This window comes from Eutrigla gurnardus, assembly GCF_963514095.1.
Source record: "Eutrigla gurnardus genome assembly, chromosome: 5".
Classification (NCBI taxonomy): Eukaryota; Metazoa; Chordata; class Actinopteri; order Perciformes; family Triglidae; genus Eutrigla; species Eutrigla gurnardus.
Genome location: NC_139919.1, coordinates 17,372,197 through 17,393,352, shown reverse-complemented (window position 1 = coordinate 17,393,352; position 21,156 = coordinate 17,372,197). Strand labels below are relative to the sequence as shown.

The 21,156-nt window shown below is 41.4% G+C and overlaps 1 protein-coding gene across 2 annotated transcripts in view; it reads right to left on the bottom strand.

Annotated features, from left to right (window-relative positions):
- diaph2 (diaphanous-related formin 2) overlaps positions 1–21,156 on the bottom strand; it is a 352,630-nt gene that overhangs the window by 81,580 nt on the left and 249,894 nt on the right. For both annotated transcript variants that reach the window (XM_084010082.1, XM_084010083.1), the window contains one exon: positions 13,062–13,186. In XM_084010082.1, coding sequence (XP_083866208.1) covers positions 13,062–13,186 — 125 coding nt within the window. The remainder of the gene's footprint in view (positions 1–13,061; positions 13,187–21,156) is intronic.

Genomic DNA, 21,156 nt, shown 5'->3' with positions numbered 1-21,156 from the left:
AACAGCCCCCTCACAAACACGATGACCATCACTCTGTGATACCAGAGGCCAGCATAACCCCCTTTCCAGGCTAATATCTATTTAAATAAAATATATCACACACACACAATCCTGCAACCTGACGCTAATTACACGTTCAGCAGTTTTACTTTTAATTACAAAGAAACATTTTATAGTATTCAAATGAGCATGTTTACTGCCCCCAACATCTATATTTTTATTTATCATGACCTACTAAAAATATATCACCATTTACACAAATATGCTTGGAGGTTGAGAACAGCACATTTACAGAGCGACATCCTGAAAAGCAGTTAGTGGCTGGATATTAAAAAATGTTATTATTTCAATTTGTAATGATTATACCATGTAAGCTATAACACCAGCTAGTGACAGCACACTTCCCCTCATGATCATATTGTTCAAACAAAAATGGATAGTACATAACTCAAATATGCATATGTCACATTTTGTATTTCAAACCAACACACTGTAATTAATATTAATCATAACATAGCTGCGAGGCTTAAGGGTTGACCTAAATGTTTTGAAGCACAGAAGCTTCATTCGTAGCAACAACAATCCAAGCAATGGCAATGCTAAAATTAGAATAAAAAAATATATTTAATGTTTTTTGTTATTTTTTTAAGGTAATCTCTAGTCTCCAAGACATGTGCAAAGGGGACGGGTGGAAAAATCCTTTATTTTTATCAGACAATGGCAATGCTAAAATCCAAATTATGATTGATATTTTTAAGGTAATCTCTAGTCTTCATTACATGCACAGGGAAGGGGAGGATGGTACAATCCATTATTCTGATTAGACATACAAATATAAACTGAGATTGGTTAGTTTAAGAGTGCTTCCCTCTGAGTAGGATGCTGCCCTGCTTTCTGGGAGTTCGCATGCTTCTACAGGAGGCTGCTGCAATGATATGTATCGTAGGACAAACATCATCTTCTGGTTCCGAAAAAATACAAAAGAGAATCAGGTGATGGCACTACTAAAGGTCAGATATTTTTTGGGAGATTGTCCTACAATCATGGTTGGTTGGAAAAAGAAACAGCATTAAAGGACTCTATCGTAACCTCCTGTAAGAAAAGTTTTGTACATTTTCATGTATAATCAGTGCTAATTTGTTTTCAGCATGAAACTGATTTGACTATTTTATACGTATTTCAGCAACAATTGAAGATTTAAATACAAAAACTAAATGTGTCAATGGGAATGAGTTTTGAGACTCAACCGTACAGTTTTCAAATAAAAAAAAATAAAAAAAACATATTGTGCATTCAGTGTATAGATGATAAAAACAATGTCTACATGTTCACACTTTCACTAATGAAATAAAATAGATACACAGTGCAGAATGAACACAGTCACATCAAACCATGGATTTCATTTCTGCGGTCTTTAAACGTCTGATTGGTACATAAAGCCTGTAGGAGTAGGGCCAAGGAGCGCATGCTAATATAGTTAGATTTCAGACGCAGCCTCGTGACCTTGCTCATAGCGGTTTAAGAATATGACCACTTGATCGAACAAGCCTGAGGCATCTTAACCACCACTGTGCTATTCATCACAAACCTGCCCCAAGAGCACATTAAGCCTTCAGAGCTCATGAAGGAGCAATCATTTTAATTGCTCAAGTTATTCTTCATTTTGCTACACTGTGTTTCAGCTTGCCTCTTGAAACAATGTGGAAACATTTCCAAACAGTCACAGTGATTGGTGCCATGATCCGCTGTGCTGGATCTTATTCGACTGCATACTTACTTAAAAAAAAAAAAAAAAAAAAAACTCTCCAGTCGGTGCTTTCGAACACAATGTGTTGCTGTGCGACACCACCCTCATCGCCGCTGAGCTGTGGCAGCACCAAACAGATGTGTCCCTTCACTTTACACCTGTTGCTACACCTCTGGATGTGTGTTTTCACACCTGTGCCTGTTCCGTGACGTGTAACATCAGGATACATGTTGGACAGAAATGTGCTTGAGCTGGCACCGCTGTTTGTGTGTTTGTTGGCTTATGGGATGGAGGTGTGCACATTTGAAAAAAAAAAATCTAATTAAAATAACCATCACGCAGCAGTCAAGTGAAGTGGGAGAAAGGACTTTTGCCCCACTGCAAGTTAACATTTCAAAGACGTCTTTACGCAATAAAATCGTTGTTCAGTAAGTTCAATAAAATAATGGGAATCTCCTTGAGAAAGCTACAGTTTAGGTTATGGCCATCCATTATATCCATTCCAAATTAATTTCTGAGTCGTATTTGTATCCCCATTAGTGTGAAGAGCTGGCCTCAAATGCTAAAGCATCCATCATCAGCATTAGTGGCTGTTGCCATGGAGAAGATTCAAGCCAGAGGTGCGAATCAGAGCTGTGGCTTATTCAAATAATTTCCTCATTGTTGCCATTGGGAACAAAAACATCTGACTGGATGTGAATTGATTTATAACATGTATCAGGTTTGTATGAAGCATTATAATTAGCTTCGGCACAGCAGTACAACAGAGGTGGCGGCTGGATGCTTCTTACACGTTGTAGTAGACTTCTCCAATTATGTACAGAGGCTTGTGCCTTCGACTTATTATTATAGAGATAGTTACAGTATCTAAGACTTCTGTTAACAGACAATTATCAGAATATTTCTGTAAATCTGCTCTTACCCAGGTGTGCTGAAAATGAATAATTTATGACTTCATCATAAATTAGATGTTTGTGGCTGATATCAGGGCAGGTGGTGTGCCGTGTGCAAATACTTTGGCACACGCCCAAAAATATGTGTAAGAGGGTTCTTGACAACTATCTTACCTAACAGGAGATTAAAAAATATTTAAATAAAAAAATTGTGCATCTCAGAAACCAATGAGTACTAATAAAATAATAATACATTGTAGCTACACACAATTCATAATAAATTAAATTAAATATGTTGCACTCATATCACTTCCTGCACGAGGCCCAGCTCAATGTCGAGAATGAACAGGCATTTAACTTTCACAAGTATTTCTGTGTAAATCGTGTTTTTTTTGCCATATATTTATGTTATGTAAAAACAATCCACTTCATTTGGCTTTTTTTTTTTTTTGTTTGTTTTTTTTCAAAAGAACAGTAAACAATGCTGTTGTAAGATTAAGCACATATGTTAGGGTGCGTCCTGTCAGTGAATACTCTAATCTTACTTTGGATGTAAGTAAAATAAAAAGATGCACTGAAAAGTGCAGTTTTATTTATGCAGAGATACGGAATATTACTTTTTTTATTGCCAGATGGAATCAGAAATGAAAAGAATGAGTGAAGGGAAGTCAATGTTCTCTGAGTTTCATAATGTAATCTTTCTCATGTAGACAGCCTGTATCAAAGCATAAGTGCCACCTTGATATCTAACAGTACTCAACAGTATGCAATTTGGCATAAAAAGAAAATTCAACATGTGTATTATCAAGTAATTTGAACAAGAACACGTTCAAACATCTGCAACTGCTGTACGTTCTTTCCGCCTGCACGGGTAACTTTGAAAGTCGTGTCACAGAAGCAAAATAGAAAAAAAAAGAATATATAGGACAGCAACCCAGAAAGAGATATATGGTCTCTACGGTTCCAACCTATGTTCTTCAGTTAGGATGGAAAGCTGCAAGGCATCAAGGCAAAAAGCCCAGGGATCAACCATAAGTCTTAATCACAGAAAGTCAATTCAAGGTCATCTGTTGCTGGTTCAGGTAGCAGATGTGTCTCACACGTCCCTGTTGCTGTTAAATGACAGGGCTTAGACCCACCAGCAGTATACAGTCTGAACGTGTGTGTGTGTGTGTGTGTGTGTGTGTGTGTGTGCGACTGCGTCACAATAAGCAACAGAGAGAGGTAACAGAAAGGGGGGGAATGGATTAGAAACATTTATGGCACTAATCAGTTTTTACTTGCTAACAGCAGCGTGTTAAATGTCTCTCTCTCTCTCTCTCTCTCTCTCTCTCTCTCTCTCTCTCGGAGTGCACCAACCAGGGGTCCCTCTTCACAGCAAACCGGCTCATCCCACATAATGGTGTCCGTGGAGGAGCCATCATCAATACGAGCACTAGCACTCTGAGGTCATCATACCTATCCATGCAGCTTATCTATCCATGCTGCTAATTAGAGGTTAATCATCGATGGAAACCCACGCAGGCATGACTATTGTTTTCACTCACAGCATATTACACACGTTGCTAATGCTCCATTTGGCATGACATGTCTGACATATTAAAGGAGGGAATGAAGATTATCAGCACACAACATGTGCAAACACATATCAGGTAACATTATAGACGCCGTGCCAAGACAGTTATGGCAGTCTGCACCATAAAGATACACGGAGTAACAAAATAAGACAAGCAATAAAGACCAACACGTTTTTCATCTTGCTTTGCCTGTGATGCCCTGAACCAAACAAGTTACACAGACCCTGGGCAGTCCACTGATCACTTAAACTGACCCTTCGCTAAGTCGCACCCTCAAAGGTAGACTGGCCAATGAAACTAACCGGATCTGATCCAGAGGCTTTAATGCAATCCTTTCAGATTTTCCTCATTTTTAGGCGGTCTTTGTGGATTTTTGAGCGCGTCACGGTTAGATGAAATGATACTCGCCACCCGGAGAGGTTGGAAGGAGATACATCTCAACCGTTTTTACATAACAACCTGTGGATGTAACGTCGGCAGAGAACGTTAGCACGTCATTACATAGTAGCATTTCAATGCTACGATAGCTAATGAAGGTTTACTGATTAAATACACATGCTGCCCTTTTCTTGTAACTGTGAATTAAGATCTAGCCTGCTTTACAGGAACAGAGTCGTTCCTTCATTTCATTGACTTCTATCTCGATCGGCAGGTTCAATTTTGTACGGCGATCAGCAGGTTTTACCTTCTATCTTTATCTTTTTAATCCGTTTTCGCTGCTGAATCAGTTTGACATTCTGGATATATCCTTCACACTTATATGGTAGATCCTTCTGTCTGCTCTTCTCTAAAATCACCTTTTGGTTTTTCCCAAAAAGTGCAGTTAGTGACAGTGTGGGCTTCATTGTAGCTCTAACAGTTTTACGGCGCAGCAGTGGGAGGCAGGACTATGCCAAAGGGTCAATTGATGAAACAGCCATCTATTGGCTGCAGAGATTTATTGACCGGTAGGCATGCGTTATGTTGAGTGCTCCAGCATTTGTTTGGCCTGCTCAATCACCGCAGCACATTACACATCAGGACGATGCTGTCCCTGTTAGGGTTCACACAAAGTTCACACATTGCTCCCATGCCGTGCTTCCAATTATAGGTTGTAACTTCCCACCAATTAAGATCAAACATGGCTGTCAGTATTGCATTTTTGGTTCGATAAAAATGATCAAGGTCTCCTCAATAGAACATCAGCAACACCAGGATTTTCATGATTGCTTAAATGAGGAGGGAGTCTGGAGTTACAAGCCTCTCAGCACATGTCACAGGCAAAGAATACTCTAAAAGACAAAATCCAACAGTGTGTTTTGACAATTCTGTCTCGGCCTTGACTGGCAGAGAATGCCAGCCAATCCCCATTTGAAATGCGACAAGGAAAAACAAAGCCTGTCAGAATGACTTGGAGAGAAGTCTACTCAGAGCCACATGTGGTGGGAAACAGAGTCGGAGGGGGAGACGGGGAGAGGGAGAGGGAGAGAGAGACTGTTCCTTCTCTACATGAGTCTGTCCCCAAGACACACGTCATGCTGCTCCCCCCACAGTGGGCGACTCTGACAGGATACTGTCTGTGCAGCATTCCCCTCCCCGTGTGATTGATGAGCCTCATTTTGCCAATTAATGGAGAATCCCCTGTTGACTACCATCAGATTGCCGTTTGTAACTGTTAGTGTTTCTGACTGTCACAGATTCATTTTAATTAGAGATCTCTTTCTCCTCCCCGACTTTTCTATTATGCCTCAAATTTGCAGAGCCGAGCGCGCGGCGACATGCTGGGGAAACGGGCCCCGCTCTGTTATTTGCCGTCATTAATTTATTCACAAAGTACACGCTGTAAACTGTCGAAGGCCAAGTCTTTTCTGAAGGACTCAAGCCCGAATGTCGGCCATGCACCGTATCTTATAATCAATTAGCACACGTGAGGTAATTAGTGCCCTTTATTTGCATAATTATGAGCCTAATTGTGCCCACGTAGCAAGTGCAGTCAATAACGTCGGCTAATGGCTTGCGGGGCTAGGTATGTATGAGCAGGCTGTAGGAGGGGCGGCCCCCACAGTCGTGCAGACACAGTGATCGCCGGGTTCTGTCAGGGGAGCGGAAGGATAGCCACAGCCGAGCAAAGTTAGAAATCAACAGAGAGCCCGGTAGCAAACAGCAGAACAACAGCGTATTCCCTCGGCGACATCGCCGAGAAAGGAATAACATTACTGTGAGGGGAAAGGAGAGGAAGTGTCGGGGCATTAGTTTGATTTACATTTTAGAGAGGCTTTCAACTGGCACACGCAGCAACTTCAGCTAATGATACTCGGGCCTTTTCATCAAGTCGCTCTCCCCAGCCTTTTGGTCACTGCCCCACAGCACTTATTCGCAATAAGGCACAACAAATGATGATCCTAGGTATTATATGAGGTCTGTACAAGAATAAATGTCAGCCATTGTAAAAATGTCTGCCCTGCACACATATCTGCTTGCATTAAGTACATTTCACAAACACATTTTACAATTATCTTCCGCTATAGCAGCTGGAGTATTATTAGTTATTACAGCAACTACATGAGCGGATAATGACGGAGGGGGCACATGCACATTTTGTCTACACACGTTTCCCTGTCAACCTGTGTCATTTAACTCCATCTTCTTCTGAAAAAAACAAACAAACACCCTAAACGCTTGGTGGCTCATATTTACTATACAAATAACTCTAGTCACGTTTCCCTTCCACTTGCATTTGATAGAATAATTTGCCAACAATGGGCCTGCCATTCAACTCAGTCTCAGGGATTTCATTAAAACATCAAATGAAAGTGAAATCATGAGCCATGACGGTGGAGTGTGGGGATGGCTAAGCAGAGAAGCGTGGCTGGTGTCTACTGCAGGATTAGAGCTCAGCAACAAGTGCTCAAGGGGGGCTTTGCATCAAACCCAGGAGCCCATGACAAATGAGGGCAGCTGGGCCTCTGTCTATTACCCTGCACTAAGCTCAGGCCTTTTGGGGAAGTAAAGAGGTGCAGATTGGTGCTGCTGCCACTGGGTCCTGAGCCCGACTTCCTCTAGAACAGAAATAATCAGTAGAAACCGGGTCCGACAGCGACAGAGCTATACAGCAGCAGCGGAACGCATGGAGATAAAAGAGATTAACAAAATCATTTTCAATTAAAAACACTATAGCCTGAAACTCATTAACACTTCTGCATATTAGCAGTGAAGCCTGTATACTGTATGTGAGCCTTTTACAGGAAGCACAACAATGCATGGAGAGTAGCATTTTTGGAAGAGAGCGACCCCTGAATCCCCAACAGGACCCAGTCGAACCCCAGAGGACCCCCCACAAGACTGGCAGGGCATGGAGGCTTTATCAGTGGAATATGACAGTTGTTCACTCAGGAGCAAAGGGGTAGACCCAGTGTACATCATGGGTGTACCTCCAGCACTCCAACCCCACACCCCCCCCGCCTGCCCCTGGGAGCTACAGTCCAGGCAGCCTGTCAGCCAGCTTACTCTACTGGTTAATGGAGCTGCCACATCAGACCGAGTGTCACAGCCTAACAAGATACTGATTGGCGAACTTCTAGGGAATTCACTCATATGACCAGAGGGCACCAATATGGTCTTCTGTTTGGCAGGGAACACGGCGACCGACAGACAAGGCAATGGCAACATGATATTTTTTTTTGTACAGTACATGTATTCTGTGAAATCCATCACTGGGTTTTTTTGGCTTCATTAGAGTTTGGCTGTGTGTCTCATGCAGTTTGGATTCTGCCCTGAGAGGCAGAGCTGTCGGGGGCCAGAGTCAAAGAGTTGTGTGTAGAACTATAGTTTGATAACATGCAGCAGCAGTGTGGACTGTAACTGAAATACAATACTTTTTTTTTCATATCTTTGCCATTAAGTGTCAAGAGGTTCAAAAGCCGTATGTTTAAATCCATGGTTTTTTTTGAGCATCTACTTGCTTGATTGACATTTGTACAGTACTGGAGCTGAAATAATAAGGCTACTCATTTAATAGTTTATGAAACAAAAACGAATTAAATGAGGTGTTCACCCAGCGCTCGATACAAGCTACAACCACCACTCTATATACTGTATATGGGGCTTTTTGTATTCGTTATCAAATGTCCGACGGCAGTATTGACTAAATACAGAAAAGCTAAATCCACAGTAAGACAGCAACATAATCAACACATTATTCTTTCTTTTATATTTTGTGTTGGTTCATTGTAATTTTAATTTTAGCTATGGTTGTTGCAGACACACACCTATTTAAATGTGTTAATTAGAATTTGAACATCCCCTCTGACATGTGAAATGCAACATGAAAGATGACTATTTGTTGTAGGGATTGCATTTTTTTGTTGCTTCATCCGAGCGGGAACATTTGTATCGAGGTGAGGGATACAAACACAGAAGTTAGGGTAATTAAAAGGCTCCTTGGTTTATCTATGCTTCAGTTAATTGGCCACACAGTTTATAGTGAATTTTTCATTAGGAGGAGGCAAACACAGGGGTTGGGGTTGAGGGGGAGGGGCTCAAAGGAAGGTGGCGATTAGAGCTTGTGTTAGGCAAAGGGGGGGTGTACTTCTGCTTTAAAAATGATAATGTGCTACCGAAAGTGCCACCAGCATGTTTTAACCCAGTTTTCTGATCCGCAAACAGGCAGAAAATAAACATGAAGATACCGTAAATAATCTGACTTTTCATTCCAACACATGAATGTGTAATGAAGTGGGATAACTTCCCCCAAAACAACACCGTGCTTCTCCAGACAAAACAAGCCGATAACGGGGGATCTTTCTGCGCTTTAAACTCAGCAGCCTGATAAATGGAACAATTGTTTCACTGGTAACCATTTATTTAACCTTAAGTGCCTGCTGCCGAAACAAGAGAACACCGCGTACACCTGTGCACAAACCTCGCCTGGAGCCAACGGAGTCTACAGCGATTGCTGTTTGACAAAGGCCATCTATAAACACATTGTAGTGAACCTCTTCCTTTGAAGTGTGAACTAAATCAGACTGAAGTATCTGAGAACAACAAAAAGGTGGTACCTGTATAAATGCATCCGTCGATTTTCAAGGCACAAAGGTGGTGTTACAGGATGGCCCCGGGGGGCCGGGAATAAGTGTGCCTGAGATGACCCCGTGTGGGCGGACAAAGTTGGTGTGATAAACTGGCACCGGTAGATGTGTGGGCTTTGTAGGATCACAGGAACCGAGGCTTCTCATTCACTAACAGGTTGTATCGTAAGTGTGTGTTGCTGCTTTGAGCAGCTGCTTCTTCATGTTGGCAGGATATATATATATATAAAAAAACTTACAGCCATGAGCAGTGGTTTCAGGCAACTCAGCTCCATTCTCATCTCATACTTAAAGTTTCTGAATTCGTCCACGAGGCTAGAATAGGGCAAACCCCTGGGCCAAGTTTTGATTTGTGTCAAACTGTCGAACTCACGTTACACTATTCCGAGAGACAAAATTAAGACGGGCTACATCTGTTATCCCAGCCTAATATATCTGAATAGTGTGCGCCCCAGAAGACAGCTCCTTGTCACTCAAAGTGTGGAGATGGGGGAGAATGATGTGCTCCGACTCTGGCCTTCTGGGAAATAAAAGGTTAAGCAAAATATCAGTGGGCGGGGTTATGGAATTGAGTACAGTGGGGGTCGGGGGAGATGTATTGGACATGTCGAGGCACCCATCACGGTTTAGTCTGGTCTCTCATCATCCCAATCGAGCCACCTAGCTGCCATTAATATTCCAGTATGCAGAGTGCGGCTCTAAGCCCGCAGCTCTACTCGATCATATCCAGCAAGAACTGGAAATGTCTCTGTGTGTCTGTGTGTGTGTGTGTGTGCGTGTGTGTGTGTGATAGCCGTAGCCTCTCTGGTGAAATAGGGCTCTCTGGGGGCTTGTGCCTCAACTCTACAGCCTTTGTGGGCTCCCATTACTTCTGACAGATAGAGATCGCTAAACTGCTGAACAAACACCCCATTCAGTCATTTGCATACATTACAGTAATGGAAAGAGAAAAATGTATCAATAAAGCCAAATGAAGTGCCTCCACTAAGCTCTTCTTCCACTTTCTTCCTTTCTTTCATTCCATATTTCTTTCTTTTTTCACTTTCCCTCCATATTTCTTCATTTCAGTATTTCATAACTGCTGCTGATCTGTAGATGCACATTTCTTGTCATATTATTCTGTGGAACGATTCCCTCTGAAAGGTAAACACATTAAACGACATGATAAAGATGACAGATTCTCAAAGATTGTTTGCAACATAAATATATCAAACTTTTTAACGGGCAGAAAAACCTGAAATTCATGAAGCCTAAACAAATTAGGAACACTAATCATGCGTGGTGGGGGGAAAAAAACAAAACATAATTTATTGTTGAAGGTTTAATTAAAACTATGCTGCTTTGGGGCACATATTGCATTAAAAATACCTCGCAGTGACCATGGCCTCCTGAAATTAATCTCAGGAAAAAAAGCTGACAAGAGTCACAGTGAAACAGAGGCACATGGACTCACCTACACACTCACACACACACACACACACACACACACACACACACACACACACACACACACACACACACACACACACACACACACACACACACACACACACACACACAGACTGACTCATTCATCACAGTGCCCAACAGTCAAGACAACAGAGCTTCACTTAACTTTTTCAGGGTTGCTCAAGCATCAAATGCATGACTTTTAGCTGTTGTTGTTCTTCCATCTGTCATGCTTCAAGGAAAGACATCCTCTTTTTCTTTTAAATCCCAGGGAAAAGTTTAAAAAGGTATGATTGCCTTGACTCTGCTATCTTATGTGTACCAAAGGAAATGTCAATCCAAAATATGCAGCACTGTATTTCACACTGTCATTGTACCAACACTTTGCAGTGCAACACAGATTGGAGTGCTACCTAAGCTCATTGCAAACACTGGTACTAAAGACCTCAGCAAAATGAACCCGTATATATATATATATATATATATATATATATATATATATATATATATATATATATATATTCACACACACACACACACACACACACACACACACACACACACACACACACACACACACACACACACACACAAAGTCCTTAGTGTGCTACTCCAAAGGCACTGTGGAAAATGTGACTGCTGCTTTCTAATGCCCTATTGTTATGTACTGTTTTATAAATATCAAAACAAGAACAATTTGGAAGCAGAATAACACAGTGTTTTCTACTATATAGGCCAAAAGACTCTACACCAAATACTCACCAGTAAATAGTAGAAGCAACACTTCTGTGACACCTTGTTATTATGACACTATTATCAAATATTTCACTTCATCATAAACAGGAGATGAAATGCAGATCAAACACTCCAGGGAGCAAACGGAGAGAACAAACGAGGAATGCACTTTTCATCATTTGACTCCTTCCCGTGCCTCTACGTGTCTGCAACCCCAAAAAAACGGTGACAATTACGATTAAAAAAATATGTACAACTAAAGCACTGCTGCCACTTGAAAAATCAAGGGAAGGGAAACTGCTAATCGTTACGAAAAACACTCCAAGTTGGAACAGAATGCAGCTGCATAATGAAATATATACACTTGTCAGTGCTTTCTTATTGGTGGCTACCCTAAATAAAGCGGGAACCAAAATAGATCTTATTAAATCCCATTAAGCCTCCTTCCTGGCACCAAAACTCGATCAGGTGGGAAGGGGCGAAAGGGGGAGGAAGTGAGGTGTTCCAGCTTATGGCCAGCCGGCTTCTCCCTGCCACTCTCTGGGGAGGAACTCCAGACAGTGAGGGAGAGCCACGCTGCAGTATATCTACACTTCTCCATTTCCTCTCACTCAAGCCTCCAGTTCTCGAAGGAGCCCGGGAATCAATACCGACATCGGGGGGCAGAGAAGCTTTTCTTGCCTGCCCGCTTTGCCTCCGAGCCGCCACCAGGGAGGTCTCTGCTTCAGTTTTTTTTAATTACACAAATTTAAGTGCCCTTCTTTGACTGGGAGCAGATTGTTAATGTGTTAGGAGGCTATTACTCTTATACCACCCAATGTGCAAGCTCAGCCTTAATAAATCTCAGACAAAAGGAAGCAGAAGCAGGTTAAACGCTGTAATACGTGACGGTGCCCAGCATACGGAAACACTTACTTGTTAAATTCCTCGAGTTTGTTGTTTTTCAAGAAAGGCACCCTAGTCTCAGGGTATTGACAACTGACTTGATTTCCACCATTGATCACACCTATACAGTGAGGACCTTTCCGCTCAGAAAGGGCACACAAGAAAGTGCACAGACATGGCTAATTCAATTTGGGAGCAGAGATGCTTGGCTTTAAGTGAAACACTTTGTTATCGAAACAGGAGAGGTGCCATGAGAGATAGGCCACGGATGGTTGTGCGGAGAGGCTCGTGGCCGGTCCGGGAGATGAAATCAGGGATAGGCGATAAGTTGGTGTGAGGGGCTAGAACCCCTATTAGAGCCTCCCAGGGGACAAGCAGCGGTGGCAGAGTGCAGTAAAAATAGCCACAGGCATGATTTCACTCTTGGGACACAGAGAGGAGTGGAGGGGGAGATCCGATCAACATCTCATAGCGAGGCAGCCAGATCCATTCCCCCGTGTTCCCTTGGGTGCCACCTATCACACCAAGTGACTTAAACTGCTTACCACTGGCAGGTGGAACACAAACAGCCCACTCCTTCGCCACCACTTTCCTCAAAAATGCTACGTGCAATGCCCTAATATCCCGGAATGCATTGTTTTTTGAGGGTCAAATTGAAGAGTAAAACATAGCAAGGCGTTACAATGGCAACCATAATAAAAAAGGATATCGACATCTTTTCCACAAACTTATCTTGTTTGTCATCCGTTTTGGGGAAGTTCTCGATGTCGTTCTCGAGCCTCTGAATGTGATGTTCCATGGTGGTCAGACTACTTTTTAGGATGTCGGCAGACACTGGAGAAAATGAGACAAAAGACAGAGAATTAATTTACCACAATTAAGATTCTTACAGGCCTCATTGACAGGTTTAGAGCCATGGGGAAATGGAAACCAAGCTATGGCTGAGTTAGCCTGTATGTTGTGACATACTAATCCATTTGTGTGTGTGGCCTAGAAATCCAGCATGTGTAAACATGTGTGTACAGTGTGCGCGTGGCTCATTAATCAGTCCGTAATCACTGTTTGCAGAGTTGCTGTAGGATCCACAGTATTCAGATCAGGCCTTTCAAGTGGAGACTTCAAACAGTAAGCAGAGTCTTAGGGGATCAGATGGGACAGGAGCATGGAGGCAGCACCGCGTTCCGGTTTACTGTTAAGGGTTTAGTCTTATTGGCACACGCACGGTCACTCGCACACAAGCAAACATGCTTTATGTAGGTCTTTCAAAACTAGTGGCCTCAGAAAAGGAAAAAAAAAAGCAAAAACATTAAATTAAAAGTCAAAAAGTCGCAAACACGTTCCTTGGTCAACATTGACTGAATTCAGTAAACGGAGTATTTGATTGAAAGACTTTCTGTTTTAAACACTGTATGACATGCACTTTATTTTCAATTAAAATTGCTTTTGATATTCGTCTACACCTAAAGCCATTAGCCTTTGAGACACAAAACGTAACACCTAGACAAAAGATGGAAACATAACGAACAAGAAAGCACATTTTGTAAGCCTCGTGTTCAAAGCCAACGTTGCACTGTACCGAGAATATGAGTAATTATTTTACAGAACCGGAGTTCAGCCTAATGACCGAACGAGGCGGAAGGAAATAGAAACGCCAATCAGATAGTAAGAAGGACAAAGATGGATGAAAAGATGGATGTGAGGTCATGGGGTCACCGAAACAAGAGAGTTTATTTTCCTTTTTGGGACGATGTGAGTCAGGGGCAACGTTATTTTGAAACTTGAAGGTTGAGCTTGTGCAACAGAGAGTTTCAACACGGTGGCGTCAGACAAACAGACCAGCAAAGAGATGGGTGGAGGCAATCACACGTACAACCTCCTTAGCAAACAAAACCATTAACATGCGCTGCTGCATGAATGATGTAGGTCATTGATCAGTGATAGTTATGAGTGATCTTGTTTTGCCTTGCAGTTGGAATTATTGGTGTCTTCATAACTGAAAGGGATGTACGTGAATGAAAAAGTGACATTGGCGAACAACATCAAACATCACGTTTGTATTCACACATTCTCCTGCAAGTGGTCTATCCTATTACAGCTCTAGTCGTGATTTTCTCCAGAATAGGCACCACTAAGGACAGTCCTCGACACCAACATTTGTATTACTTAACCTACACATTTGCAAGGTGAGCCCATCCACTAGACTGTAATTGAAGTGCTGAGGGAGTGGGGACTTGGATAATGGATAAGCTGTCAAGAGATGTGGCATTGATGACATAAAGGTCAACCTTGTTTTGCTTTACATCAACTCCATAGCTTGGATTTGATTTTTGAAATGATCTTTTCTGCCGATAATATTAAATGACAAGATTGAGGATCACATGTAGCCCCGGCACACTGACACCACCTCCAACACCATGGTAAAGGTATCTGAAACGCATTCCTTCTGGAGAGCACACACAAACAGGAACGCTCACAGATGCAAACAAAACACAAACACATCACAGATGGTGTGATCAGCCTAGAGATAACGCAATAGAAGTAAAGGGTGAGGTCACTGTCATTATTAGACTTGGCAGCTTGCCGACTGGCTGGACAGATCGAGTGACTGGGAGTTTCGCAATCCCTCCTCAAATCTCACAGAACAGACTCCTGGGGACGATAGTGAGAAAACCACACTCTCTGCCTGTTTCTCCAATGATAGCGCCTCTGGGATCCATGTGCTCTTGTCACTATGATCTCAGCCTCGGTAATGGTTAAAAAAAAAAAAGGAAAATTAACCACATGCTAAGTGGGCAGATGGGTGCAAGAGACGAAACAATTAAATTCATATACATGTTTCTTCACTCATGGTGGCTGTGGATGGTTGATTGTAGCATGAGGGATAGTATTGGCAAATAGTTTGTTGTTGCTGTAACACTGATGATAATAATCATGGTGGCCAAAAGAAACAGTGGCTCAAGTTAACCGTGGTCGTGTTTCAGGGGAGCCATTTACCGGATCAGGGTGAAACCATGGGAAGAATACAGACTATTGATTACATGGGAACTATTACTTTTGAGACATACTGACACGTACATGTGGCAGCTTTAGTGTTTATAATGCAATCTTAAAGCTGCTACTTTCCAAATTCAGAGCATAACTATGACTGATGGGTTGCCTCCAAATGGCTTGTAGTGAATTGCAAACAGCACAAACATCACAAAATATGACAACAGTGCTGATGGACCGTAAACTGTATTTATGATGGTTTGGGAAAGTCTATGTTGATTTTAAAATGCATATACATTAATATGATTACTCTTCTTAGGTCTTATGTGACGTCTGCAACATCTAGCACATATTCATTTGGGATATCATTAGTTAAATTACCACCAAAAATAATACTGCTATTTAGGGTATTAAACATGGCAACACTGGTATCTTCTGAATATACATTTCAAGAAGCAGATGGGATAGAGAGGGTTGTATATTTACCAGACGGAGAGGATTCCTGAGACATGTGAAATTATACTAATGACTGCTGCAGTGCCTGTCGGTGTATTTCAATGACACAAAACAATATCTCTGTTTCCAGGTTTCTAAGCCAGCAGAGCCACACAATTTCTTCTCCGGTGACTTCCTCTACTTACTTTTTCTAAGAAAAAAGCATATTGTTTCTTTAAGTTGCTTCAGATAGCGTTATGTCAAGCAAAACAAATCACTGCAGAGGCTGAGTGATGCATGGAGGACACAGACGAGGACAAGAATGACAAAAGCCATTTGAAAGGCAAGAAGTTAACTTGTGTGAATAACAGACGTCATACAAAACACCTCTGTGGTCAACATCCTTCACTTATTGATATGAGCTCCATAATGCTGGCCGTCGTCACATTACTCATTCCCACGAACAGAAGACAGACAAAGCATATTTCATTAGGCTTTGCCCCGTTTCCTTCAAATAAACTGCCAGGGAATAATACTGTGTAGCTCACAATACCAAATCAACCGCTATAATGTGAAGATGTCAACTTTATATTCAGTCATTTGTAGCAGGGGGCAATTTTCATTTTGATTTATAGACAAATATTACCAATCTTTCATCCAGTGCTCTTGCATGCCGCCAAAGGTTACAAAGGAAATTGAGATTTATTTCGAGCGTTGCTGCCAACGTAGAATAAAAGATCATGTTTTAAATAATCTACACACTTGTGAAAACAAAGACAAATGCAACATAAAACCAAAGGAGAAGGTCGTTCATAAATGCATTCATCACCTCAGTGTATGTTTCTGGGCGTGTAGAGAGGGAGACGAGTATGAGAGAAAGACAGACACAGAAGACGTGCACCAATAAAGACAGTGAAAATATGGCCACCATATATTACAGGAGCCCCGAGAGGCAGTGTGTTTACGTGTTTATGACCAGTTAAAAAAAAGCTCCGCCAGGATAATGTTTCTACGTTCCTTACATTTGTGCTTCCACCTGTGAAACCGGTGGGGGAAAACATTTTGAAAACTGAAAAAAAAAAGTCTCCACCTTTCAAATACGAAAAAAATCAGACGTATGAAATGTGATAATACTAATAATTGACCACAAAGTGTAGCTTGCATGTATAAAGGTCATCAATGGACGCATTGTTTACATGACATTTTGACCTGATGATCACACTAGATAAAAGGTTATGGATCACCAAAGTTATTACAGTCCGTCCTCTGTTTGGCTGACGGGGTGTGGCCACGATACTATCAGTATTCAATCAGAGGTAAACTGTCTTTCAAGCTCTACAGAGATGTTAAAACCTTGCAGTGCCTTGAAAAGGGAATGTTGCCCTATCTTGTTATCTTCTCATCAAACCGTCTCATAGACTTTGCATATAGAGCATAGAGTGGACAGATAGGACAACCTTGACGGGACTCCACACATGAACATGCCAAAGGGTATATTCTTCACATCAGGGCAAAACTGACTGATCAGCAACACGATACCAGGACAATGAGGACTTGTACGTTGATTCAAAGAATTAGGGCCAAATAAGAGCCATTTCAAATACTCCCAGCCTGTTTAAAAATAATACTTCCATGTTGAAGTTAATGTTTTGAGGGCTGTAGGTTAGAGGAAGATTGGTGGTTCTAATCCTGGCTCCTCCGGTCCGCATGCCGGAGTGTCGTTGGGAAAGATACTGAACCCCAAATTGCCCCCAAAGGCCATCAATGTGTGAACGGGTAAACCGACTGAATGTAGTGTAAAGCACCTTGAGTAGCTGAAAAGGGTGGAAAAGCGCTATGTAAATGCAGGTCCATTCATTTAGTTGTTAGTGGCACCTGAGAGTGAAAAGGAAATGAAGTGGGTGGCAAACTAAAGTAGCCTACATCAGAGGAGAGAGACAAAAGGATAAACACAACTCCATGTGTTCCCCTTTCAGCAGGAATCAAAGCAGCTCCAGTTGCAGAAGTGAAAGTGATATTGTTGCCGTGACAAAGCAGTCGCATTGTTTTGTCTGATTACCTCGGATCATGTAATGTTAAAACCAGCAGGCAGGAAGGAGAAAGTGGCAATTGAAGAAATGTAATGGACAGCATAAACAAAGGCGTTGGTAGTCAGCTAGTGGATGGGAAATATTGAAGTTACTTATATATTTGTAAATAATGAAATGCACTACTAATGTTGCCTTAAAAATATTTACACACATATCTAATTATATTGTTACATCATACAAGAAAATAAACAATGCCCTAAGTAGACAGTACAATTAGTCTCACTCGGAAGAAAACAAATGCACACCATAGACAAATAATCACAATTTCCCATCAATGATGTACTAATTGCGTCCACATAAAAGGGTAAATCCCTTTTACTTTTGCTCTATTTCCTCTTTTAATTTGCTTTGCCTTAAACCCTCCATGTTAGAGAACTGTTATCATAATGAAGGATTTGTTTTCTGATTAGAACTGATGGCAGCCCCAAGAGCAAAACCATAAGCTTAAAATATGTTAATAGTAGTGTTTAATCTACAAATGCCTACTGCAGCACTGATCACAGTCGTTTCAATGAATCAAGATATATGCATGCATGTGTGTGTATATATATATATATATATATATATATATATATATATATATACTACAACACAATTCATACTTACTTACAGCACATTAGCAAAGCTATTATATTAATTGCTGTAACATGAATTATTACAGCGAAAGCACGGTGCATCATAGCATATATATAATACATGATAGTGTATAATGTATCTATGTGTAATGCAGAAATCACTGTATTATATCTCCTTCAAGCTGGTATGTAGAAAAAAAACAGTTGAAAAAACTCAACTTTGCAGTATCGGGTCATCCAATATCTTAAATTGCAAGATCAAAAATGGAGTAGGAGTGCACGAGCCAAGAAGAATAAAACATGACACGGGAACGACATGACTGTGAAATGACATCACTTGAATGGTGGTATGGGCTGAAGCCAAAGAGCAAACGTACAGCCAGACACCGAACAACCCACACTTTACTGTAACCCTCCCCCACACTCTGGAAGACCTTATTTACAATGGGGGTCATGTCTGTGAGACTTTATTGCTTTCGGCAGCCATCAGAGCTGCAGCCAAGTGCCAGATCTCTGGAGGAATTACAAATGGAGTCAATTACAATATATTTTGATGCATGGGAAAGTTTAGACATTGACCTGGGGTGATGATAATTCCCCAGAAAGTGCTGAGGAAATCAGTCAGGGGCAATGTGCTGGTGTGATATGTGAGTCTCTGCCCTCTGCAATAAAAAGAATAAGGGACTCCGGGACACAATGGTTTACCTCCTCTCTCCTGACAATCCACCATCTAAATGCTTGTTGTGTAGTTACGTGAAGACGGTCATTTCTCTTTCCCAAGAAACATTTCTGTGATGTTTTCATGATGTTTTTTCTGGTGTCACACAAACACCTCGAACGTATGACTTAGGAGTGTGTAACTATTTTTTTTAAAGGGAGGCATTTGACGTATGAAAGAGACTGATGGGAGGTGAGTGACCATAGCCTGTGGTACCGAGTGTCTGGTTTTCATGCAGTTTTTGCACGTAGCATTGTCAGTGCTGGCTGAAATGAGAAAGATGTTGCATGAAGTAGATCGCTCAGCTGGAGGAAGATTTACCATCAAGGTAAATTGACAGATGCATGCTCTCCGGTATCTTTGTGAAAGCCGTAAATACAAACTAGGCTGAATTTAGAGGGACGGGGAGTTTTGGAGGCACGGAGAGGATTTTTAAGTTGTGGACAGGAGAGATGCTCAGAGACGGGGGTGCGTCAGTCGTACTCGCCTCCAGAGGTTGACTCATGCCTCTAACCTCATTCACAACTTCAAAGTTGCACCTTATCCCACAGCTGAGGATATTTCACCCGGCACCTCCGAGTGACATTTCACTTGAAATGCCTCGAAAAAAAGAGAGACCCAGAACCTTTACTTGATTGGCCTGATATCTGTAAAATGCAGGGCCAAAAATTACTACTGGTAAATAAAGCAAATACCTTTTAATATGAATTGAGATTACAATTTTGTCCTCCCGCAATTAAAATGACTGTGACTGACTATAGTATCCGCGTTTAAAATGCATGCTCCGCTCTTAAAAAACTCGGCTGCATATCAAGCGCATCCCGAACTAACAACCATCCACCGGGGAACGATCGAGATATTTTGGCTTCACTTTCGGGAAGCTGTCATGCTGCGACGTCGCAGCAGCGTCCAGAGCAGAAGTGTAATATACTGTATATTAAGTTGAAAATGCACTGAATTCAGCTGAAGACGAACGCTATTTTAAGCCTGATTTTTTGTACATTAGCAGGAATTTAGAACATGACATTGAGTGCTGTTTATTTAAATATGAAATTGCACACATTTGGCCCATTGAATCAATGACTAATCGTGACATCAATATTGATCAAAATAATCAGGAATATTATTAAGAATGGTTGTTCTTTTGCATTTACGTGACGAACCATCTCAAAATGCTGTATAGGTGCGGGTTACATATGATTTATACGAAAAACTCTTAAAGACAAGATCGACTTCATCAGCAGCAACAGCAAAGATCAGGTTTTGTAAGAAAAGAGAAAAAGAAAAAAAGCATATGTTGAATTCTTGTGAACAGTCATGATGTTAGCACTGAAAATGTGGTTTTCGTACAGTGCAGCACAGATTGGGTCCGCTTTGCAGAAGCAATAAAGAGAGGTGTCAGAATTCATTTGAAGATTCCACTGCTTGTTTTGAAAGCCTTGAATGGTCAGGCTCCGGCCTGTATCTGTGATCTGGTAACTCCCTCTGAGCCTGATCGCTGCTTGAGATGCGTTTCTGTCCGAGTCCCTCAGCTGTGGGCAGACAAACTCAGTGACCTCTTAAATCTCTTCTTAAAACATACCTTTGTCATCTGGCATTTTCTGAAATTATGGCATTTATTTTAATTATGTAAATGTTACTTTGTGTTTATTAAAAAACACATTGTAAATTGTTTTCAAGGATGCTATATAGAGTTATAATACATATTATTCTTATTGTTGTTATTATTGTATTTCTACATTCACCAGATTATAATTTATGACTGACAATATACTGAAGTGTATACCTGTTGAGCCTCAGCCTTAAGTGATATACATATAAAAAGTGTGGCGGACACATAACCTCATTTAAAGTTTTTTAGCTCCGTTTTGGTCTCGACGAACTCCGAGGAAGAATATGTGGCTCGTCACCTTGAAGGATGCTCTAATACGCTCACCAGCTAGTGGCTAATTTTGTCTGTTTGATGTTTGGTGCCCAGCGGGTAATGTACAGTTGGTT